General features: G+C 38.2%; 1 protein-coding gene across 1 annotated transcript; it reads left to right on the top strand.

Annotated features, from left to right (window-relative positions):
• The first annotated feature begins 243 nt into the window (after positions 1-243).
• On the top strand, positions 244-21,036 carry LOC136236160 (leishmanolysin-like peptidase). Its single transcript, XM_066026266.1, has 16 exons — positions 244-380; positions 9,693-10,125; positions 10,561-10,658; positions 11,004-11,095; positions 11,148-11,235; positions 11,279-11,364; positions 11,415-11,483; positions 11,545-11,657; positions 11,707-11,804; positions 11,856-11,937; positions 12,205-12,330; positions 12,690-12,836; positions 12,884-13,042; positions 13,178-13,348; positions 13,395-13,420; positions 20,900-21,036. Exons 1-16 carry the CDS (start codon positions 270-272, stop codon positions 20,975-20,977), a joined length of 1,977 nt encoding a protein of 658 aa, XP_065882338.1. The 5' UTR covers positions 244-269; the 3' UTR covers positions 20,978-21,036.
• The last annotated feature ends 534 nt before the right edge of the window (positions 21,037-21,570 follow it).

Below are 21,570 nucleotides of genomic sequence, written 5' to 3'. Positions count from 1 at the left end.
ATAGCTGCCTTATGTACCCGGGATTGGCGTCCGACTTGAGTGCCTTTGTTTGTGGTGCTGTCAGCATTGCCTCGTTGAGCACCTCATCCTTTGAAGTGTCTATATGCCGCGATGGCGAGCGCCAATTCCCGGGTACGTAGAATATACCATCTGTGCTATTACCACGCGCGCGCCCCGACTGACATCAAGCATCACGTTCCTGTAGACTCAGAACATCAAACAGCACTTGATATACGCCCGGAATTGGTGCACATACAGAAAGAGTAAAAATGGATTCTACGATGCTATTGTTGAGCGTAAGTCTTCTCTCTGGCGTGTTGATTGGTAACGCCGGAAGAGGGGAAGGGCTGTCTCACAAATGCATCCACGACAGAATCTCCGTGAGTGTTACCTAGCTAAATGTTTGTGTGTTAGTTAGTTAGTTTGTAGCTGTAGCTATTTTGTAGTTTCCTTGCCATGTCTGCATGGCCTGTGTATTTTACGGCTACTAGCTACAACTATAGCTACAGTCACATGCGTCTGAGGTAGCTATAGTTGTGTGTTTTGAACATTTCCAATGCCAGATGGATTCTCCTACATTTTATGTTATTATCTACTTTTCCAGTTAACCCTTGGTCAGGACTTCTCAAAGGATGGGTAGAAGGGGATTTACCTTGACACCATATTGTTGCTATAGCATCTATACTGAGCTGCATAGCTATCTAGTAATGGGTCACTGTGACAGCATATGTGTACTTGAAATCATACAACTACTCCTTCTGATATAGCTGTAGTGCGTGCATTGTGTGGGCTGTAAATATCTACATCTATGTAACAATGAATATAACTAAGAAATGGTGAACTACATAGTTTCAGCATTCTGAGGTTATAGTATAAACAATGAATTTTTAATTGCACTGCAGATCTAAAACTCAGTCAGGCCATAACTAATTGCTGTATATTGTAACAGCGATAACCATTATAGTCTGTTCGCGTTCACTTGAGTCCTCAGCCCTCGTTTAACTCTTGTTACATGGGCCAGCTACCCAAACATTTAGTAGCGCTGTGAAGCCATTTAAATGCAAACTGTTAATAAAAAAAAGCGCTTTGGTACCAGCAAGAACAAGTGAGTTATGAGGCTTTAAAATATCCCATATACATTTAGTATGGACAATTCAGGCACGCAAACATGTTTACAACATGAAAACATGCTTGTTCCAGTACAAAACCATTGGGAGTGAACATGTGTTCATCTCTTTGACATCACTATATATCACTATATTTGGCGGGGGCTGCTATCACTAAGATGTGCTTTACCAATCAGCTGAATACTCCATGGACTGGATTGGAATGGATTACTATGTACTTTACTTGCCAGTACACAACCAGCTACAAAGTATAGTTCTGTGTGGGCTCTTGGTATTTCCTGAAATTGTATTCTAAAATGAATGAAATAGCTACAGTTTGCATTACTGTTATTATGAACTCTTGATAGTATGTAATGAATCCAGTCAGTAAAACAAACCATTCTAAAGTCAGTGATTTCGTCCTCCTCTGGTGTTGTCAGACCTCAACTGTACTGCTGAAATTGAAGAATTACGTCGAGAAAAAACCGCAGACGCCAGACGAGGAAGAATCTTATAGTCCCGGACATCGGACTATTCCCGCCAAAATGTTTACGCTGTTGTACCATGGCTAAGAATCACTAACGGTACCTGTAAAGGTTCGACCATTCTAAACAATTGAACTGTGTGTTTTCTGTCATTATTTTGCAGTCACCACGCGAAACACATGAAATGAGTACTCCTAGTCGACATACTAGAAAGATCAAACGGAAAAAGCCCATTCATAACACTCCTCCTAACAACAGTGTTGGTTAAGAAGACTAAGGAAACTCAGGATGACAACCAGATCGAATGTTTAATTTGTGACAACATCATATTAGAGCCTGGAGAAAACACAGATGGTCACGACGCTGTATTCTGCGAAGGGGAATGTCAGGGGTGGATTCATAGACATTGTGCCAGCATTACTCGTCCTGTATTTGAGAAGTTACTAAGTGAGTCCGTTCCGTACTTGTGTCCACACTGCACCCTTGGCAAACAATATAATGAAATCAGTGCTTTAAGAGACCATAAAGACCCTAACTGACAAAATAAGCAAGCTAGAAGGGAACCAGACTAGCCATCCTAAAACTATACACCAGCAGCCAATGTTGCCTAGTAACCAATTGCCTGGTCCCCCAAGCCAACCTAAAACTCCCCTCATCAATCAGCAAAGGTCATCTGACAGGAAGTGCAATGTAGTATTTTATGGAATCGCAGAATGTCCTCCAAACACATCTAAACCTGCTAGATCACAATCTGATCTTAAAAACATACTCTCAGCTGTACCCAATATCGAAAGCTCAGCAATTAAAGATTTACACCGACTAGGGAAATTCAAACCAAGTCAGCAACGCCCAAGACCACTTTTAGTACAGTTTCTCCGTGCACTAGATGCTCAAGCTGTCCTGTATGATAAAGGTAAGCTTTCTCCTCCTATACTTGCCAAGCCTGATATGACCCCTGAAGAGAGAAACACTGAATCCTTACTACTTAAAGAAAGATGGAAGCTTATCCAACAAGGCTATTCTCGCAAATCTATCAAAATTCGTAATGCTCACATTTATGTCAATAATCAGCCACATGGCATAGTCACCAATTCAAAGTTCAACCAACTTAGCCAGCTTGCTCCTCTTTCCTCTGATGCTACAAGTACAAATACATCTCAGCCTGAGCCATCTCAAACTATGGACACTACTTCCACTGATTCCCAATGACTAAATTCTGATAAAAGAAATTATTGTCCTGATGATTTTACCCCTACAGAATCAATCCCTAGTCACAACATTATAGGCATAAACTGTGGTAGTTCACCTGTAAAATCTACCAGTAGTCCAAACGAAAATTTGCTACAACATCTTGCAATTATTAATTTTTGCAGCGTAACAAATAAGCACGCTGAACTAGAAGCATTCTTAGTCCTACATAGTATACGTTTCTTAATTGGTACAGAATCACATTTGCATCAAGAAATTACAAATTCAGAAGTATTCCCAAAAGACTATCATGCATACAGGAAAGACCGAAACAGTCATGGTGGAGGAGTGTTCATATTAGTTGACAAAAATGTTCCATCTAGTCAAGTGTTAATAGATTCTCCATGTGAAGTAGTGTGGGTACAAGTACATGTACAGAACCATCCTGATATAATTTTAGGATCCTTCTACTGTCCTCCTCATTCTCCAATATCAATTTGGGAAGAACTATCTGAATGTATACAACAAATTCAACAAATGTTTCCTGATGCAGTACTCATTCTTGGGGGTGATTTTAACTCCCCAGGAATTGATTGGTCTTCTGGTTGTCTAATTGAATCTTATTTGCCAGCAGCATTTAGAGAATCATTAATTTTGCTATCCCAAGACTTTTTATTAGAGCAAATAGTTACCGAGCCTACTAGAGAAGATAATATTTTAGACCTATGTTTTATATCACATCCTAGCTATGTTTGCCAATCTAGAACTGTTTCCGGCTTAAGTGATCATAATACAGTAATCGTTGATCTGTTAAATTGTATTCCTTGTAATAGCAAACCTAGAAAGAAAGTGCACTGTTTTAAAAGAGCAGACTGGGTCTCTCTCCGTGACAAAGTAAGCAGCATTTCTGCAGATTATTTACGACTAAATGAAACCAACCCGAGATCTGTTGAAGAAAACTGGAATTATATACGTAAAAACCTCTTACAAGCTGTTGACACCTGCATACTAATGAAATATATTTCTAGTAAGAAGAAACTTCCATGGATGACACCTTGCCTTAAAAGACTAATAAGGAAAAAGCAGAGATTTTACAATAAAGTAAAGCGAACCAAGACAACTGCTGATTGGGCACAATTTAAGAACATTCAAAAACAAGTACGCCGATCCATCCGACTACAACATAACAACTACCTTACCAACATTCTTAATTCCACAAGTAAACTGAAAGGAAACAAACCCTTTTGGAACTTCATCAAATCTCAGAACCGTAACCACACCGGAATTAGTGTACTACAAACCCCTGATGGAATAGTTACTACACCAAGCAATACAGCTGAAATTCTCAATAGTACATTTCAATCATTGTTTACAGTAGAAGATCAAACTTCCTTACCTACATTACCTGAATCAGTTCATCCACCCATAGAAGAGATAACCATCACAGAACCTGGTGTCTTTGCTCTCTTATCTCAGACAGATCCACACAAAGCAGGGGGCCCAGACAACATTCCAGCTCGAATACTTAAGGAACTTGCATATCAGTTAACACCAATGCTTACACACCTATTTCAACAATCTTTGACTACTGGTGACATACCACAGGAGTGGAAGTCTGCATTTGTAACTCCAATATTTAAAAAAGGCAAAAGATATGATCCATCTAACTATCGTCCGGTGTCCTTAACATCAGTTGTCTGCAAAACGTTGGAACATATTTTAGTCAGTCAGATTATGAAACACCTGGAAACAAATAGTATATTGTGTAACAACCAGTACGGATTTAGAGCTAGACGCTCTTGCGAATCACAACTCCTGCTAACAATTGATGATTTTGCTCGTGCATTAAATAACAGGTTACAAGTCGACATTGGAATTCTGGACTTCTCAAAGGCATTTGATAAAGTTCCACATGCCAGGCTTGTGAAGAAATTAGACTATTACGGAATACGAGGGAAAACACTCCAGTGGATTACATCTTTTCTACACAACAGATCACAGCAAGTAGTCGTTGAGGGCACATACTCATCCCCATGTAAAGTCACTTCTGGAGTACCTCAGGGTACAGTTTTAGGACCAACACTATTTCTACTATATATCAATGATCTAATATCAAATATTCAGAGCACTGTTGGTTTATTTGCTGATGACTGTCTTATCTATCGACCAATAAATTCTCCTAATGATCATCAGTTATTACAACAAGACTTAAATACACTAAATACTTGGGCTAAAACATGGCAAATGAAATTTAATGTTGACAAGTGTTGCATTCTCCAGTTATCCAAACACCACCATAAAACAACATTTCTTTATCACATGTCAAACAAACCCCTCAAAGTTGTTGAACAGCATTCTTATCTTGGAATAATAATAGATCACCATCTTTCTTGGGGACCACAAGTTAACCATGTATGCAACAAGGCAACCAGACTAATCGGCTTTTTACAGCGTAACTTAAGAAACTGTTCACGTGCACTTAAAGAACTAAGCTATAAACAATTTATCTTACCTGTGCTGGAATATGCTGTTGCAATTTGGGACCCATACCACCTAAAGGACATAAATAAAATAGAAATGATACAACATAGAGCAGCTAGATTTGTCCTGAATCGACCATGGAGAAGGAATATGCGAGATAGTATAACTGAAATGCTAACATCATTAGAATGGCCACCACTCCAATTAAGGAGAAAATGTACAAGATTAACTCTATTATACAAGATTATCCACAACCTAACTGAAATACCTAACAACTACTTACCAACATTATCACCTGTCACCATTACAAGATCTAATCATGAACAAAAATTCCTACACTATCATACATCAATAGACAACTATAAGTACTCATTTTTTCCAAGAACAATACCAGAATGGAATGGACTACCACAAGACATCATCAACCAACAAACTATTGACAGCTTCAAACAATTAATATACAATTACTTTAATTTTAATGTACATTAGCACTTATGCCCCAGGCAGGCTCTGCTAATTAAACAATATAATAATAATAATAGATATACCCAAGCATCCATTGTACTAGTAACATACACTACTGGACTCATGATCAGTTGCATTTAACTTCTTTTCACACAAAGATATCATAATTACCCACGTCTTTGATAATTACTTTAGTTGCTTTTGTTTGAGCATGATTTTAAACTTTATTTGTCAAGTATGTTAGAGACATAATAATACATCGTATTTAGTTTTGTACGTATCTTGACAGCATTTCCTCTAGTAGTTAAAAACTATTATTTACATGCTATATATAATATAGACACATGCACATGCAACTCACAATCATAACTTATAGAAAAGGAGTTAAGGACATCTACAAGTAGGCAGTAGAATAGCAAGTTTAGTAAACCCGCTAACTCGGTTGCTTCAAAGAGGGCTTAGATAATGAGATCCTGTGTTTCTACTAGATAGAGCTGAGAATAACATATGCATACTACTTTACAAGTACACAAAAATTTTTGGAATTTTCAACTAGAGTAGGGACTATATAGCACATCGGTAAAAAGTACTGAAACAAGCTGGAGTAGTGTATGATATCGGTAAAACAATAAGAAGTGTTATATCCCTACTGTGCCTGCACAGTAGGGCACAGTAGGGATATAACACTTCTAATTTACTGTGATTTAATATCATGCACTACTCCAGCTTGTTGTGTTATGGTCCCTACTCTAGTTGAAGATTCCAAATTTTTTTTGTAAATAATCACTGGTGAACCCACACATACCACATTAAAAGAAAGAAATGGTGCCACACACCCCAGTTATATCAATTATCATCTGAAAAGTGAAGTATCCATTACACTTCATTGTCGGCTATGTTCAATGCATTACACAGCAGTATGAATCAAGAACTGTTTTGAAAAGCACTTCTGCAATCAAAGTAGCCACTATGAAAAATGAGGACGATTTCTGTTTTAAAGGGAAGCTATCATGTGCTACTGCCAAATCGACACTTTTCACTGTCAGCAAAGATGACAATGGGACACAAATGAAGACACTGGTAAGTCCATGTAGAATGCATTGTACATACTGTGGTATAGCAATAGGCACCTCTCAGGCCAAAGCAAAGTCAAACAGTGAAAAAATCAAGCCTTAGCTGTTGTTGAGTTACGCTTGTCTGAAGGCATCAGTCAGTTAGTCAATCAGTAGAAAATTCCATTAAATATTTTTCTTTGTAAAATTCTGTAGCAACTTGTTGAAAGCATTTTGGGTCGATCTGAAGGTTTGTTTGGGGTTAGTTTCACCTAACCAATACTGCTTCATCATCGTCAGGAAAGTGAGGCTGGTTTTTGGGTGATGTTTTTTCATGAGCCATGCCTATAATCCTTTGTGGTCCCTACTATACAGTACTATCGTACTGCATGGTTAGAATGGTTAGATTCTCTAATGGCAGTGAAAGTGCATAAAAATTATGTTAAAAACAGCATATAGTGCAGTACTGTAGTATTGTTAGTCACTCAGTGTAGTATTGTACAGTAGGGATCATGGAGGTTTGGGCTTTCTTTCACTAAAAACATTAACTAAAAACCAGCCTCACCTTTTCTTTCATAGCAGATTAATGCTATTGGCTAGGCATAACCAAGCCCAAAAACTTTAGAGTGACCCCAAACCTTCCGAGGAATTTTAAAATTTCCTATTTAACTGAATTTTTTAATAACTGACTAACTAACTGCATGATGCTGTCTTCAGCCAAGCATAATTTGACTATGGTGGATGCTACAAGCTTGGTTTTTTTTTTGTTTTGTTTTGTTGTTTTGTTTTGTTGTTGTTTTTTTTTTGCTGCTGCTGCTGCTGCTGCTGCTGCTGCTGCTGCTGCTGCTGCTGCTGCTGCTGCTGCTGCTGCTGCTGCTGCTGCTGCTGCTGCTGCTGCTGCTGCTGCTGCTGCTGCTGCTGCTGCTGCTGCTGCTGCTGCTGCTGCTGCTGCTGCTGCTGCTGCTGCTGCTGCTGCTGCTGCTGCTGCTGCTGCTGCTGCTGCTGCTGCTGCTGCTGCTGCTGCTGCTGCTGCTGCTGCTGCTGCTGCTGCTGCTGCTGCTGCTGCTGCTGCTGCTGCTGCTGCTGCTGCTGCTGCTGCTGCTGCTGCTGCTGCTGCTGCTGCTGCTGCTGCTGATTTGGCCCAAGACTTGCCTTTTTGCCAATTGCAGTAGCTACAGTGCATGCATCATTGCCTTACCTTTGTCCTCCTTTATGTCTCATTTTTTTCTCTGCTATATACTACCCAACTGTTGATTAGCAGTAATGCATGGTGGCTTCAGTGTAGATGAAAAATTGTCTGTAGTTTTTAATTGATTGCAGAGGAGGCACTTCTCATACTGTTCTTGATTTGAATTGCTGTAGAGTATACCAAAAATGGCTATTCAATTCCTAGTAATTGATAGTCGTAATGCAATTTCTAACTGAACTGATTGTAGAGACAATTGTTGTACTGTTCATCATTTTTAATGCTGCATAGTGGGTGGAGCGAAATTGCAACATTGCTTTCCAGATGGAGCACAGAAAAAATTGAAGATTTTATATTTAAAAAGCAATAGATAAAGGTGTCATCTACATGTGCATGCTCCTACACTAATGAACATTTAATCCCTACTTCAGTCTCTGTAGTTATAGTAGGAATTAAATGTCTACTAGCATAACTGTGGGTGTGGATGATCTCACTTGTTCCATTTCCTTTTATTTCTATGGTCCCTACTTGAATATAAAATTTCTAATTTTTCCTCACAGTTGTAAAAGCGTACTCATAACACCACGTATTAGTAGTTTTGCTATCAGTCATGATCAAAGTGGCAAAACATGAGGCTTCTAGAGGCACAGTTCTCCAGACCGGCACCCAGAGATAGCTAATCCCCTCCTAAAATTTGAAAGAAAAATCACTTACTACACACTAAAACAGTTTGACCTAGTGTGAGTGTACGCATGCATGTTTGCTGTAGAAATTTGCATCATCATTACATACTTGGTTAAATGCTGCTGCACCGGGTTCAATTGTATGAGTGGTGTCACAATCAATTTTGAAAATAAAGGCTTAAACATTGTTTTCAAGCATCGAGTGGTGGCCAATTTTGAATAGACACTGCATTGGTTTTATGAACTAAGATAATAAACGCCATGGCATTTAACCAAGTAAATACAGTCTGTGCATCACGCCATGCTTAGTACATACTTAGTATTACAAGAAATGGATATGGGGCAGCTGCAGGCTAAATACAAGTCACTGATCCTCTAGATCTGTCTGCATGATCATTTCATTATTTTGGAAAAAGGCATTGTGCAATCACCATATGATGAGAGCTTGACTAAATCTTTCATGCCGGCACTACATTTGTGAAATAAGCTTAAATAATTTTCATTGATTTGTCCAAATATAAAAGTTCATTGGTATCACCCAATGAATATTCATCATAGAGCTGTTAATCAATAATAAACAAAACTCTGATATACGTAGAGTAAGCTATCTATTCTTGTACACCATGTATACTCAGACACTCATTCTCGTAAACTGCTGAACAAAATCATGTGAAAATTGGTGTGGATATACCTTGTATAAAGTCCAACTGGACTTCCAAGTTTGAGCCTAAAATCTTATTTGGTCGTTGTACTAGACCAGATCAAAATCTCTGCTTGAAATCCTGTATCCTAGCTCAGACCAATCTCATGTATTCTCAGACACCCGTCAGTAATCCTACATCAAATACTTAGATAACCTACTACCAACACACCATCACTTAGGGCTATTTGTTTGCATGTAATTCACCACTTCAAAAAAATCACTATAATATCTATATACAATTGACATTATGTGGTACATTTAACTGAGTTATTCAAGTTGCTTCTGTGCAATGAAGTATGTAAACACAGGTCATTAAGTGTAGTTAATAATTTTTGCTCTGCAGAAACTGTACCCACGTTATCCTATCCCTCATATGAGTGATACTGCTGGTGCAATTCGAAGCAAGAGACAAAATGATGGATTCCAACCATTTCGTATTTCAGTTCGTTTTGTAATGGAGAACATCACAAATTCTTCAACTAACCTACCACTTCTTACTAACCCATCAGGAGCATTTCAACAAGCCATCACATACCTTGAGAGTGTCTTGTCAGTTGTCAGATCTCCTGGAAATCTTGTGGTTAAGCCAATGTGTACTATGACAAGAAATGCCCAGTGTATAGCTTATCAGATACCAATGTGTGGACCATATGCTACCGTACCAGCTGAACACTTAGGAAATATAACAGTTTGTGATCCTACATGTCATCAAGTGGGTGGGGCTGGTGTTGGAGAGGATGCCGATTATATCTACTATGTCAGTGTAGTTGATGAATGTAAGTATCTATGAAATGTGATTTATTTAAGTGCATGCATGTTATGTGGTACAATTCATGAAATAGAGCCTAAAGGTTTTACTTTATTTCAGATAACACTGCTTTAACTAATACTTGTTTGTTAACTACTAAGGCATAGAAAACTAATATTCTTGTGGAGGCGCTAGATGATGATGCAATAGAAATGCCAACATTTCTATCACATCATTGTACCACCACCTCTGGAGGTAAGGGTGCTATAGTTTCCAGTTTCTCAGTATCACTTAAATCTGTGTTGAAACTTGTCAAGATGGTGGTTATTGCTGTAGATAACATTGTGGATCATAACTGTACAGCTGGTTCACACAAATAGCTCTGGTTTCACTTACTTCTACACTTGGTGTAGTTACAAAAGTTTTAGCTAGTAGATAAAGTGAGTCTTATGTCTCTATGTAGCTGATTCCAATAGCGGAACTTTGGCATATGCTTCTGAATGTATCTATGATCAAATGAATTCTAGGCCACTGACAGGATATACAAACATATGCCCTCAGGTTTGTCATTATAGAGTTTAGTAATTGCAATAGATATTTAATGTATTTCATGCTGTCAGGGCCAGAGACATAACGATTGTGCATGAATGGTACTCCAAATATTTCTAAGTCCTGGGTAAATTATAGTAAATTAGTGTCGTTTTAAATATAATTTGCTCATTGTTTAATAAGATCAGCTGTAAGAGAAACTAATTTTTATGTTTTAAATTAAATTAACAAACAGTGGTCCAAGCAATCATAAATTCTTGTCCTGAACATTATTTGTTAGCTGGAGTGAGTTGCTGTTTATTTGCCAGAGTTGTGCATACAGTACTTGTTACAGCAGTCATTGTGTTTTATTTGTAGAGTTTGGAGTCCAATAACACCCAGTACATTTTTATGTTAATACTTCATGAAACACTACATGCTCTTGGGTTTTCCAGTAGTAATTATGAGTTGTAAGTGTAAAAGTATGGATGTATACATAACTATAAAAGCGATACTGTACAGTTTTATAGATGAAGACGGTAACAGATATGATGGATCTACTACCTTGAGAGTAAATGGTCAAAATGTATTGGCCATCAATTCACCAAAAGTATGTGTTAATGCATCTTACAATATAATATGACTGTTACTAGGTACTTAGTTATGCTCGTGAGTATTATTCTTGTCCCAACTTACAAGGAGTGTTACTGGAGAATGAAGGAGGAGATGGGTCTGCAAAGTGAGTATCCCATTGTAAAACTATTGAATAGTTAGACTGTTTATGTATAGTTCTCATTGGGAAGCACGTGTAATTAGTTTCGAAGTTATGATTGCTGCAAGCACTGAGTCAGAGGCTGAGTATGTTTTATGAATTTTTGGCAATTGAGCTCATAATAGTTCACCCATGTATGCACCACAGTTACAGCAGTATCAGTAATTTTACTCTCCACTATTTGGAAGATACTGGATGGTACAAAGTGAATTATGCAGTTGCTGAATCTCTTCACTTCTATGAATTCCTGTGGGGGAAAGGTGTCATTAACATACGTATTATACTAAAATTGTTCACAGTTGTGTACAGGATTAGGTTGTGATATTAGCACTGCTGGTTGTAATGATTACCCCTACTCGTGTTCTCCTCCTAATGCTAATGGGTGTAGCTATGACTATCAAGCTGAAGTACGTTTTATGTACTTAGTCTTTGGTTAAATAACTGTTATTTTGTTGCAGTCTCTTTGTGAAAATGTGGACTTCTTTGATAGCTGCTACATTTTAAACCCTGGTTCTAATGGATACTGCAACTCACCTGGAGGTATACAACTCTATACAACAACGATGTACAATATACTGTTGGAACATTATTTGTGTTTAATGAAAAATAATTTCATATGCTCAATGAGCTAAGAAAATTCAGCTTTGAAAAAAAGTAGCACAAGAGCATTTCCTAATCTTTTGTTGTAGTTTGTGTTCTATTGTTTACAGTTTTACACAATGACATGATCTGTATACATGCAGGTAGATGACATATAAAAGATGCATTGATTGTTGCTTTATTGAAGTGAATTTCTTATATTTACAGCTCCAATTACAAGTAGTTGCTTTCCACTGGTGACCGGCTCTAATGGCCGAGATGGCCGTTGTCATGATAGACAATGTTACAGACAAACCAGTACTCAAGGAATTTTCTATACTGTCACACGGCTCGGTTAGTTTAACATCCTACAGTGACAGTGGTGGATCTTAGCATTTTGACAGTGATGCCACTGTACTATATAGTGGCACTTCTTACATAATTGTTAATTGTAGTGAAATAATATTGTTGTTTCAATTTAAGGCCTCTCTAAGAAGCAATAAACAAAGTCAAAATATAGAACTATTAGCAAGTGCATAGGTGTTGAGGTAGCAGTTTAAAGGTAAATCAAGCAATTTTCTCTAAGAATTTAGCTTTTCTTTCACTTCTAAATTTCCTTGCAATAGATTCACCTCTGACTGTAGTCATATATATTTGTTCATATGACTGTATTTGCTACATAACTAGATGGTATCAGACATTTTAATATGCAGGTGACACAAGACTGTGTCCTTCTGATGGTGCAGTTGTGACCTTCCCTCTTGGTCCAGTTAATGTCACTTGTCCTCCAACTGAACTTGTATGTTCCCGCAATACAACAATTACCCAGTTTGATGCTACTAGTGACGTACCACCATCTTGTAAGGATAAAAGTAAAAGAACAACTTACAGTACAATACACTTGTAGGGTGTGACAGCTCTTGTGCTACTTGTTCAAGACCTGTCAGTCCAGCACATTGTCTAACCTGTAGTGATCCTATGACCCTACGTGGTGCAGCCCCCAGTCTGTGTACTAGTAATAACTGTGGTAGTGGTACATATCTGGACTCAATGGGGAACTGCTCTGGTAAGTGTATTTGTGTGTGTGTGTGTGTGTGTGTGTGTGTGTGTGTGTGTGTGTGTGTGTGTGTGTGTGTGTGTGTGTGTGTGTGTGTGTGTGTGTGTGTGTGTGTGTGCAATACTAGTTCATTGTTTCTCACAGCCTGTGCTAGTGGATGTAGAGCTTGTATTGGTCCCAGTAACACAGACTGTTTGGCATGTGAAGATGAGACTCTCTATAGGATCGCTACAAATCAACCTGCAAGTATGGCTTGTGTTGCTGTGAGTGAATGCAATAATCCCATCATCAGTACCTTTGGAGATCGTATTTGTGGTTAGCTGTATAATAATTGGGAAGCATAGCTATCATGATTATGTAGGTACCATGATGACTTCTAATCCAGGGGTAAGCAATCCATGTAGTTTAGCATGGAAGTAACTGCATGCTTGGTGAGGAATTTTCCAACATTCTAGGTGCGTTGTATTAGTAGTCCAAAATGATGTGTGCTCTATTAGAGTGTACGAAAACTGTTAACACATTGAACGCAATATAATCTGCAACTTTTTCTTTATAGTAATCATCATCGTGTCTTTAGATAAACTAGCCCCAAAACCAGCAGTTTATGGGGAAGTATCCATAGCATTAGCTAAAACTGCCAAGCTGTGAAAAAGTGGTGGATTAGTGTTTTTTTAAGTAGCACTCTTTTTCACAGCTTGGCTATTTGTTGTGGATTCTAAGTTTTTAATACTTGTATTTGCTCTGACATTCAAACATGCATTCATTAACAGTATGGATGTATTAGCTATATGATCGATCTGCTAGCTAATGTATGCAACTAATTGCTATACAAAAGCTGTAGACACAATCATTTATCAGCCAACTTTGTCCCTTGAGTTATAATTCACTGTAATGTCTTGCAAACTTTCGGTTTATCATATTCTCAAGCTGTCTTTGAGCTACCTCATGTAAGTGGTCCCTTTTTGTAAACATGTCACTGTGCAACAGACTGATGAATATAACTATTGACCACCAGTACCAGTTACTGGCCACGTATACACTTTTATTATTGACCATGTGCACTGTCGTAACCATGTGCTAATATCTCACTCTACCTGAAGATTGTACCCTATATCCAGTCATGGATGGAGTAATTCAGTATGTAATAATGCGCATACCCACTCAGCTGCAGGTTTCTGTATCATTACAATTCGTGAAACAATTGCAACTTGTTAACATCCTTTGTTTTATAACAACTAAATATTATGCATGGTTGATTAGCAATAATTGGATGCTAGGCTTTTAGAAGTAGTACAACATTAACTAATGTAAAATTGCAGGATTTAAATGCTTTAATAAAACAGTCAGTGAGAATTAAAAACTGTATGAAAAATTGTCAAAAAGTATGTCTAGTGTTTGAACCAGGGACCTCCATATCCATTTCCCAAACCCTTCACCATTGAACTGCTGACTCTCAGCTGATCACCTCACTTAATTTCTACCTTTTAATGAAATTTCTGCAGGGACTGATCCAGAAGAGGTGGATGGAGTGGCTAGCCACCCATAGGAACATTTTATGTGTGTTCTATTAGAAGTCCTCAAAAGTGTGCACTTTTTAAGTATATATCTTTAACAAGTAGTCAAATAGAGTATACCGTATTTCTATATTTATAAACCGTTAAAAATATTTCGTCGAAGCTAGCATCCGATGAAAATTAATTACACGAAATTTTTTTATCAACATAATATTAGAGAAGTTGAATAAATTCGGTTAACTGCTTTCTGGCCACCTGGATCAAACCTTGGCCGTTATTATTATCAATTTACCAAAAAGAAGGCATACACAAAAGGCAAAGCCCGTTGGCGTTTCAAGAGTATATACGTCTTTGCTGCAGTATTTTGAAACAAGAATGGCCTCCTGCATCCCAGGGGAGTTGGCGTTTCAAGAGTATATACGTCTTTGCTGCAGTATTTTAATAAAACAAGAATGGCCTCCTGCATCCCAGGGGAGAGCTGCCGCTGGGTCCTCGCCTAGGGATTTCGCCGCCAGCGATAGCGTTGGCAATGATGCCATGCCATATGATACACAGCTACTACAGGACCCATTAAATGAAGTATATATATATCTAATCAAAAACAGCCAAGCTGTAAAAAAAGGTGCGGCCCACAAAAAGGCCATGGTGAAAAAAGATGTGAAATCCAAGGTGGCGGCCAAGAAATGGCTGTGATGGTAGGTTAATGGTTACATTTTAATAACAACAATTCAGGAGAATTTGGTGCCAAGACCAAGCGGCACAAAATTCACCTAAATTGTCGTTATTAAAATGTAACCATTAACCTACCATCACAGCCATTTCTTGGCCGCCACCTTGGATTTCACATCTTTTTTCACCATGGCCTTTTTGTGGGCCGCACCTTTTTTTACAGCTTGGCTGTTTTTGATTAGATATCACTTCTTTTTGTATTTGTATACTGCAAAGCCGGCCTATGGCTGGCTTTGGGGCTTTTTTAACCCATGTGTTTTTTTTCTTTATCACAGGAAGAAGAAAAGAACTTAAAGAAGATTTTTAATACTTCAATTATTTTTGATTTTATTAGTAATTATACAAATTGTATACATATATTTATTACATGCCCATTATTCCCCACAGGATATTTTTTTGCAGCTGATCTCTCTACTGGGTGACTTGAAATATAGCTGAACTCTCTACAGGGTGATTTACTTGTAGCTGAACTCCTTACATTGTGTGTAGTTTCTAGCTGATCTCTCTACAGGGTGATTTGTTTGTAGCTGATCTCTCTACAAGTTGATTTGTGTGTAGCTGATCTTTCTACAGGTTGATTTGTTTGTAGCCGATCTCTCTACAGGGTACTTTGTTTGTAGCTGAACTCTGTACAAGGTGCTTTTTTGTAGGTGATCTCACTGCAGGTTATTTGTTTGTAGCTGAACTCACTAAAAGGTGATTTGCTTGTAGCTGAACTCCTTACATTGTGTCTAGTTTCTAGCTGATCTCTCTACAGGGTGATTTGTTTATAGCTAATCTCTCTACAAGTTGATTTGAGTGTAGCTGATCTCTCTGCAGGTTGATTAATTTGTAGCTGATCTCTCTACAAGGTAATTTGTTTGTAGCTGAACTGTCTATAAGGTGATTTGTTTGTACCTGATCTCTCTGCAGCTTGATTTGTTTTAGCTGAACTCTCTACAGGCTGATTTACTTGTAGCTGAACTCCTTACATTGTGTCTAGTTTCTAGCTATCTCTCTACAGGGTAATTTGTTTGTAGCTGAACTCTCTATAAGGTGATTTGTTTGCAGCTGAACTCTCTACATGGTGGTTTCTTTGTTGCTGAACTCTCTACAGGGTGTTTTGCTTGTAGCTGAACTCTCTAGAGGGTGATTTGTTTCTAGCTTATCTCTCTACAGGTTGATTTGTGTGTAACTGATCTCTCTACAAGCTGATTTGTTTTAGCTGAACTCTCTACAGGGTGATTTGTTTCAGCTTATCTCTCTACAGGTTGATTTGTGTGTAACTGATCTCTCTACAAGCTGATTTGTTTTAGCTGATCTCTCTACAGGGTGATTTGTTTCTAGCTTATCTCTCTACAAGTTGATTTGTGTGTAACTGATCTCTCTACAAGCTGATTTGTTTGTAGCTGATCTCTCTACAGGGTGATTTGTTTCTAGCTTATCTCTCTACAGGTTGATTTGTGTGTAACTGATCTCTCTACAAGCTGATTTGTTTGTAGCTGATCTCTCTACAGGGTGATTTGTTTCTAGCTTATCTCTCTACAAGTTGATTTGTGTGTAACTGATCTCTCTACAAGCTGATTTGTTTGTAGCTGATCTCTCTGCAGGTTGATTTGTTTCTAGATGATCTCTCTACAGGTTGATTTGTGTGTAACTGATCTCTCTACAAGCTGATTTGTTTTAGCTGAACTCTCTACAGGGTGATTTGTTTCTAGCTTATCTCTCTACAGGTTGATTTGTGTGTAACTGATCTCTCTACAAGCTGATTTGTTTTAGCTGAACTCTCTACAGGGTGATTTGTTTCTAGCTTATCTCTCTACAGGTTGATTTGTGTGTAACTGATCTCTCTACAAGCTGATTTGTTTGTAGCTGATCTCTCTGCAGGTTGATTTGTTTCTAGATGATCTCTCTACAGGTTGATTTGTTTGTTGCTGATCGCTCTAAATGTTGATTTGTTTGTAGCTGAACTCTCTGCAAAGTGTTTTGTTTGTAGTTGATCTCTCTACAAAGTGATTTTTTGTAGCTGACCTCTCTTCAGGGTGATTTGTTTCTAGCTGATATCTCTACAGGGTGACTTTTTGTAGCTGACCTCTCTTCAGGGTGATTTGTTTCTAGCTGATCTCTCTGCAGGTTGATTTGTTTTAGCTGAACTCTCTACAGGGTGATTTACTTGTAGCTGAACTCCTTACATTGTGTGTAGTTTCTAGCTGATCTCTCTACAGGGTGATTTGTTTGTAGCTGATCTCTCTACAAGTTGATTTGTGTGTAGCTGATCTCTCTGCAGGTTGATTTGTTTGTAGCCGATCTCTCTACAGGGTAATTTGTTTGTAGCTGAACTCTCTATAAGGTGATTTTTTTTTGTAGCTGATCTCTCTGCAGGTTGATTTGTTTTAGCTGAACTCTCTACAGGGTGATTGCTTGTAGCTGAACTCCTTACATTGTGTCTAGTTTCTAGCTGATGTCTCTACAGGGTGATTTTTTGTAGCTGAATTCTCTACAGAGTGATTCGTTTCTAGCTTATCTCTCTACAGGTAAATTTGTGTTGATTTGTTCATTGCTGATCACTCTAAAGGTTGATTTGTTGCGGCTGAACACTCTGCAAAGTGTTTTGTTTGTAGCTGATCTCTCTAAAGGGTAATTTGTTTGTAGCTGAACTCTCTCCACAGTGACTTGTGTGTAGCTGAATTCTGTGTAGCTGAATTCTCTAGAGAGTGACTTAATTGTAGCTGAATTCTCTACAGGGTGCATGACTTGTTTATAGCTGAACTTTCTTCAGTGTGACTTGAATGTTCTGAATCTCTATAGTGATATATTTGCTTAACTCTCCACGTGGTGACTTGCTTCTTGCTGAACTGTCTATAAGATTAATTGTTTGCAGCTGAACTCCCTACAGAATAACTTGTGATGTAATAAAATTCTATAATGGAGTAAATAAATTAGCCAAATGCTCTATTAAGGTGACTTTTTTTTTCTTTTTTTTTTTTAACCATCAGAATAATGATGAAATGACAAAATTACATACAGAGCCTCGGACACATGCGACTACAAAGATAAGATCCGCGTAGGCATGGCAAGGATACATACAAAAATAACTGATTAACTACAAAACTTAACTTAAAGTGTCCAGGTTGGATTACTACGTGCATAAAATATTCTCTGAGAGGAAGTTATAGCCACAGCAGCTGCTCTATCAAGCAATGCTTTCGTCTTGGAAAAACTCAGATTTGAAACTCTTTTCATAGATGTTACTGTCTCTGTAAGGTAATGGCCAAGGCAACCAATTTCAACTGTGTGGTAATGACTAACAAAACCCAAGCGGTCAAGCTCAGCAATAATTTGCAGATATTCTGGCTTCTCCTGCTTACGTTCTCGTGCAGCAGAAAGGTCAGCACGAGAATTAAATGGGCAGGTAAGTTCCAGAAGTACAACAGATTTCATTTCTGCATTATATATAACAATGTCAGGTCGGTGAGAACACACTAGTACAGCAGGGGGAATGGTGGCAGGAGGAGAGTCAGACGCACGTTTGCCATCCAAATCAGCAAATATTTCTACATTATCCAAACAAGCTTGCAACTCAGACATCAAACATAATAAAACAGCATCATGACGAAAAGTAAACCTGCCTTGCTGCAAAGCCACAGGACACCCATTTAGCACATGGTGACAAGTTGGACGAGGTGACAAACAAAGTGAACAAGTTGCACCAGTTTGTATATGCCAGCGACGTAAATTTAACGGAGTTGGTAATGTATCTGATGAAGCTCGCAGCACAAACGAAAGCTGGCCAGGATGAAAACCCAACAGGAGTCGATTCCACAGCTGTTCTATTAGAGTATCTCGATCTCGCATTTGCTACACGGAGTTGGCTTTCGAATCATAACTCAGTAGTTTGTAATCCGATTCTTCTGTACTACTGCAAGGACTTTCTATGAAGATTATTCCAGCTATACACCGATTTTCAGCTCATTGCTCTAAGCGGTTTGCCTATAGTAGGCGTGAAAACTAATACTTTTTTATTCATAAAAATCGATCGCGTAATTGTGACACAGGTTGGGTTTTGTGTCATATCTCCATGGTCTTTATCTCGATTCCTTTCAAACCACCAAAAGGCACTCCTACGATGGTTACTCCATCTACATAGCAATTTTCAACTCATTCCATGAAGTGGTTTACCCTGTAGGCGTGACAACAAATCGATCTTGTTTTACACGAATAATCGGTCATAACTCCTGAACCATTCATCGGATTTGTACCAAATTTGATGCTAGGATTCGCCTTTGGACTCCCTTTCTGTGTGCCAAATTTCAAGGCAATCGGAGTACGCGTTTGCTTGTTATAGCAATTTTTGCAAGTGTGCGAAAAGACGAAGAAAAAAAACGAAACTTTGGCAGCTCGTATCTCGGAAATGGCTGGAGCGATTTCCTTCAAATTTGGAATGTAGACTCCCCTGGCTGGCGGGCAACTGTGTAGCAAATTTGGTTCCAATCAGATAAGTGATCACCGAGGTACAAAGGTGTGAAAATGACGTTTTCGTTCTTCCTGTCAATATACTCACGGGTGTGGCGCGCCGACTTCTTTGGCCGCACGACACACTACCGTGTGTCTTGATATATATATAGACTCTATATACGAATATGTAAATTGCATGGAATGAGCTAGCTACAGCAATTCCACTCCTGTCCACTCGGCTTGAGTTTGTGACCGGCGGACAACTCTCAGGGTGCAGCCTCCATGGATTCACTGCTTGTTATTCTGCCTCTCCTATATACAAAAAGGACAGTATAATTTTAACGAATTAATAAAGCTACATAATTCATTGTTAAAAAATTTTCGTCGCTTGAGGACACCGGTGAAAATTTTTTAACACGAAAATTTAACTCGTAAAAAATTCTCGCAGCTTATATTTATAGAAATACGGTAATTATATATTATAACTTCTGTCTTCTATAATCATCTGTAGATTAGAAAAAAATGGGCTGCCAAAGCCACTTTTTTACAAAAGAAGTCAAATCTGTGGGAAAACAGCACTCCTCAAGGACATGTCTTATACCTATGCTAAGACACTCAGAATAAAATCCCTGCATGTAGTAATTAAAGCCTGTCTTTGAAGAATAATAGAATTATATACCATAGAAATAAGACAAATGTTTAGATGGTGCTAAATCTCCTTAGACCTAGCCAAAATTGGAAATGATTATTCCTCTATAATAGAGCAGTTGATTCATGCTCATTTCATAGAAGTGTGCCAGTTGCTTCTGTCAGACAAGATCAAACCGTTTCCTCTCAGCTTGCATATCTACTACAGCACCAAACCTTCTCCAACTCTACAAGTTGGAGGGGGAGGTGCAATATCCCGGACCTCCCAGCTGTTCTTAAGGATTTGCTACCCTGCTTTAAAATGTCTGCACCTGATTTATAAATAAGAAACTTTTATATCTAACAAGATTATTTTCTGACTCTCTGTATTCAGAGGCCTTAAGCCTCCTCACAGGTCCCTGGTGCATGGGATAAAATTCACAGAAGAATAGAATTATACTACAGAAGTCATACAATCTTACCTGCAATAGAAGAAGACTACTACATCACATGCATAAACATGACAGACAATCCTGTGTATACGTACTGTTTTTTATTGTAGGGAGGAGGGGCTAGTTTCACCCACTATCATTCACTGCAGCTAATGGTCATCTTAGTGATGATTTATGCACTGTTTTGAATAGCTGCTAACTAAAACAATACACTCATGTAGTTGTTTAGTATTTATGAATTTGCTAGAATGTATATTTATCAAAATAATGTATTTATTTAAAATGTGTTTTCAATTGATATTTTAGATTTTAGATAAGATTTGCCAATCAATACTGCACGTCTATCACACATATATGCTGAAGTCTGACGGTATGGTTTAAGGGGAGATCATATGTTTCTTAGATGACTATATATTCTGTAGTAAATGGGCCTGTGGGTATAGGTAGGTACATAATAATACTGCATGACCATGCAAGAGTTAATAATAGTGGAAAGGAGAGTGTATATCACAATACAGAGCCTCTACAAATGATTTGCAGGGGATTCCTCTGTAAAACTCTGAGATTTGTAGTATATTCTGTATGTGAAGATTGTCTTAATCATCACGTTTCTTTGTTCTGCCAGTGTGCAATCATCACATTTCTTTTTTCTACCAGTGCAGTGCACTTATTAACATGTCTGAGAGAATCCCTTTGGATCCCTGCAAATCATTTGTAGAGGCTCTGTATTGTGTTAGACACTCTCCTCTCCTCTATTACTAACTCTTGATAATACTCTATA

The sequence above is a fragment of the Dysidea avara genome, chromosome 10, assembly GCF_963678975.1.
Source record: "Dysidea avara chromosome 10, odDysAvar1.4, whole genome shotgun sequence".
Taxonomy (NCBI): domain Eukaryota; kingdom Metazoa; phylum Porifera; class Demospongiae; order Dictyoceratida; family Dysideidae; genus Dysidea; species Dysidea avara.
The sequence above is the reverse complement of the archived record's forward strand: the minus strand, read 5'-3'. Positions and strand labels throughout refer to the sequence as shown.

Excerpts from the sequence above, each read along its gene's own strand:
- LOC136236160 (XM_066026266.1), top strand. The coding sequence starts at position 270 with ATGGATTCTACGATGCTATTGTTGAGCGTAAGTCTTCTCTCTGGCGTG. Across the intron at positions 381-9,692 it reads GCATCCACGACAGAATCTCC|AAACTGTACCCACGTTATCC; the intron begins GTGAGTGTTACC and ends TTTGCTCTGCAG. Across the intron at positions 11,236-11,278 it reads TGGCCATCAATTCACCAAAA|GTACTTAGTTATGCTCGTGA; the intron begins GTATGTGTTAAT and ends GACTGTTACTAG.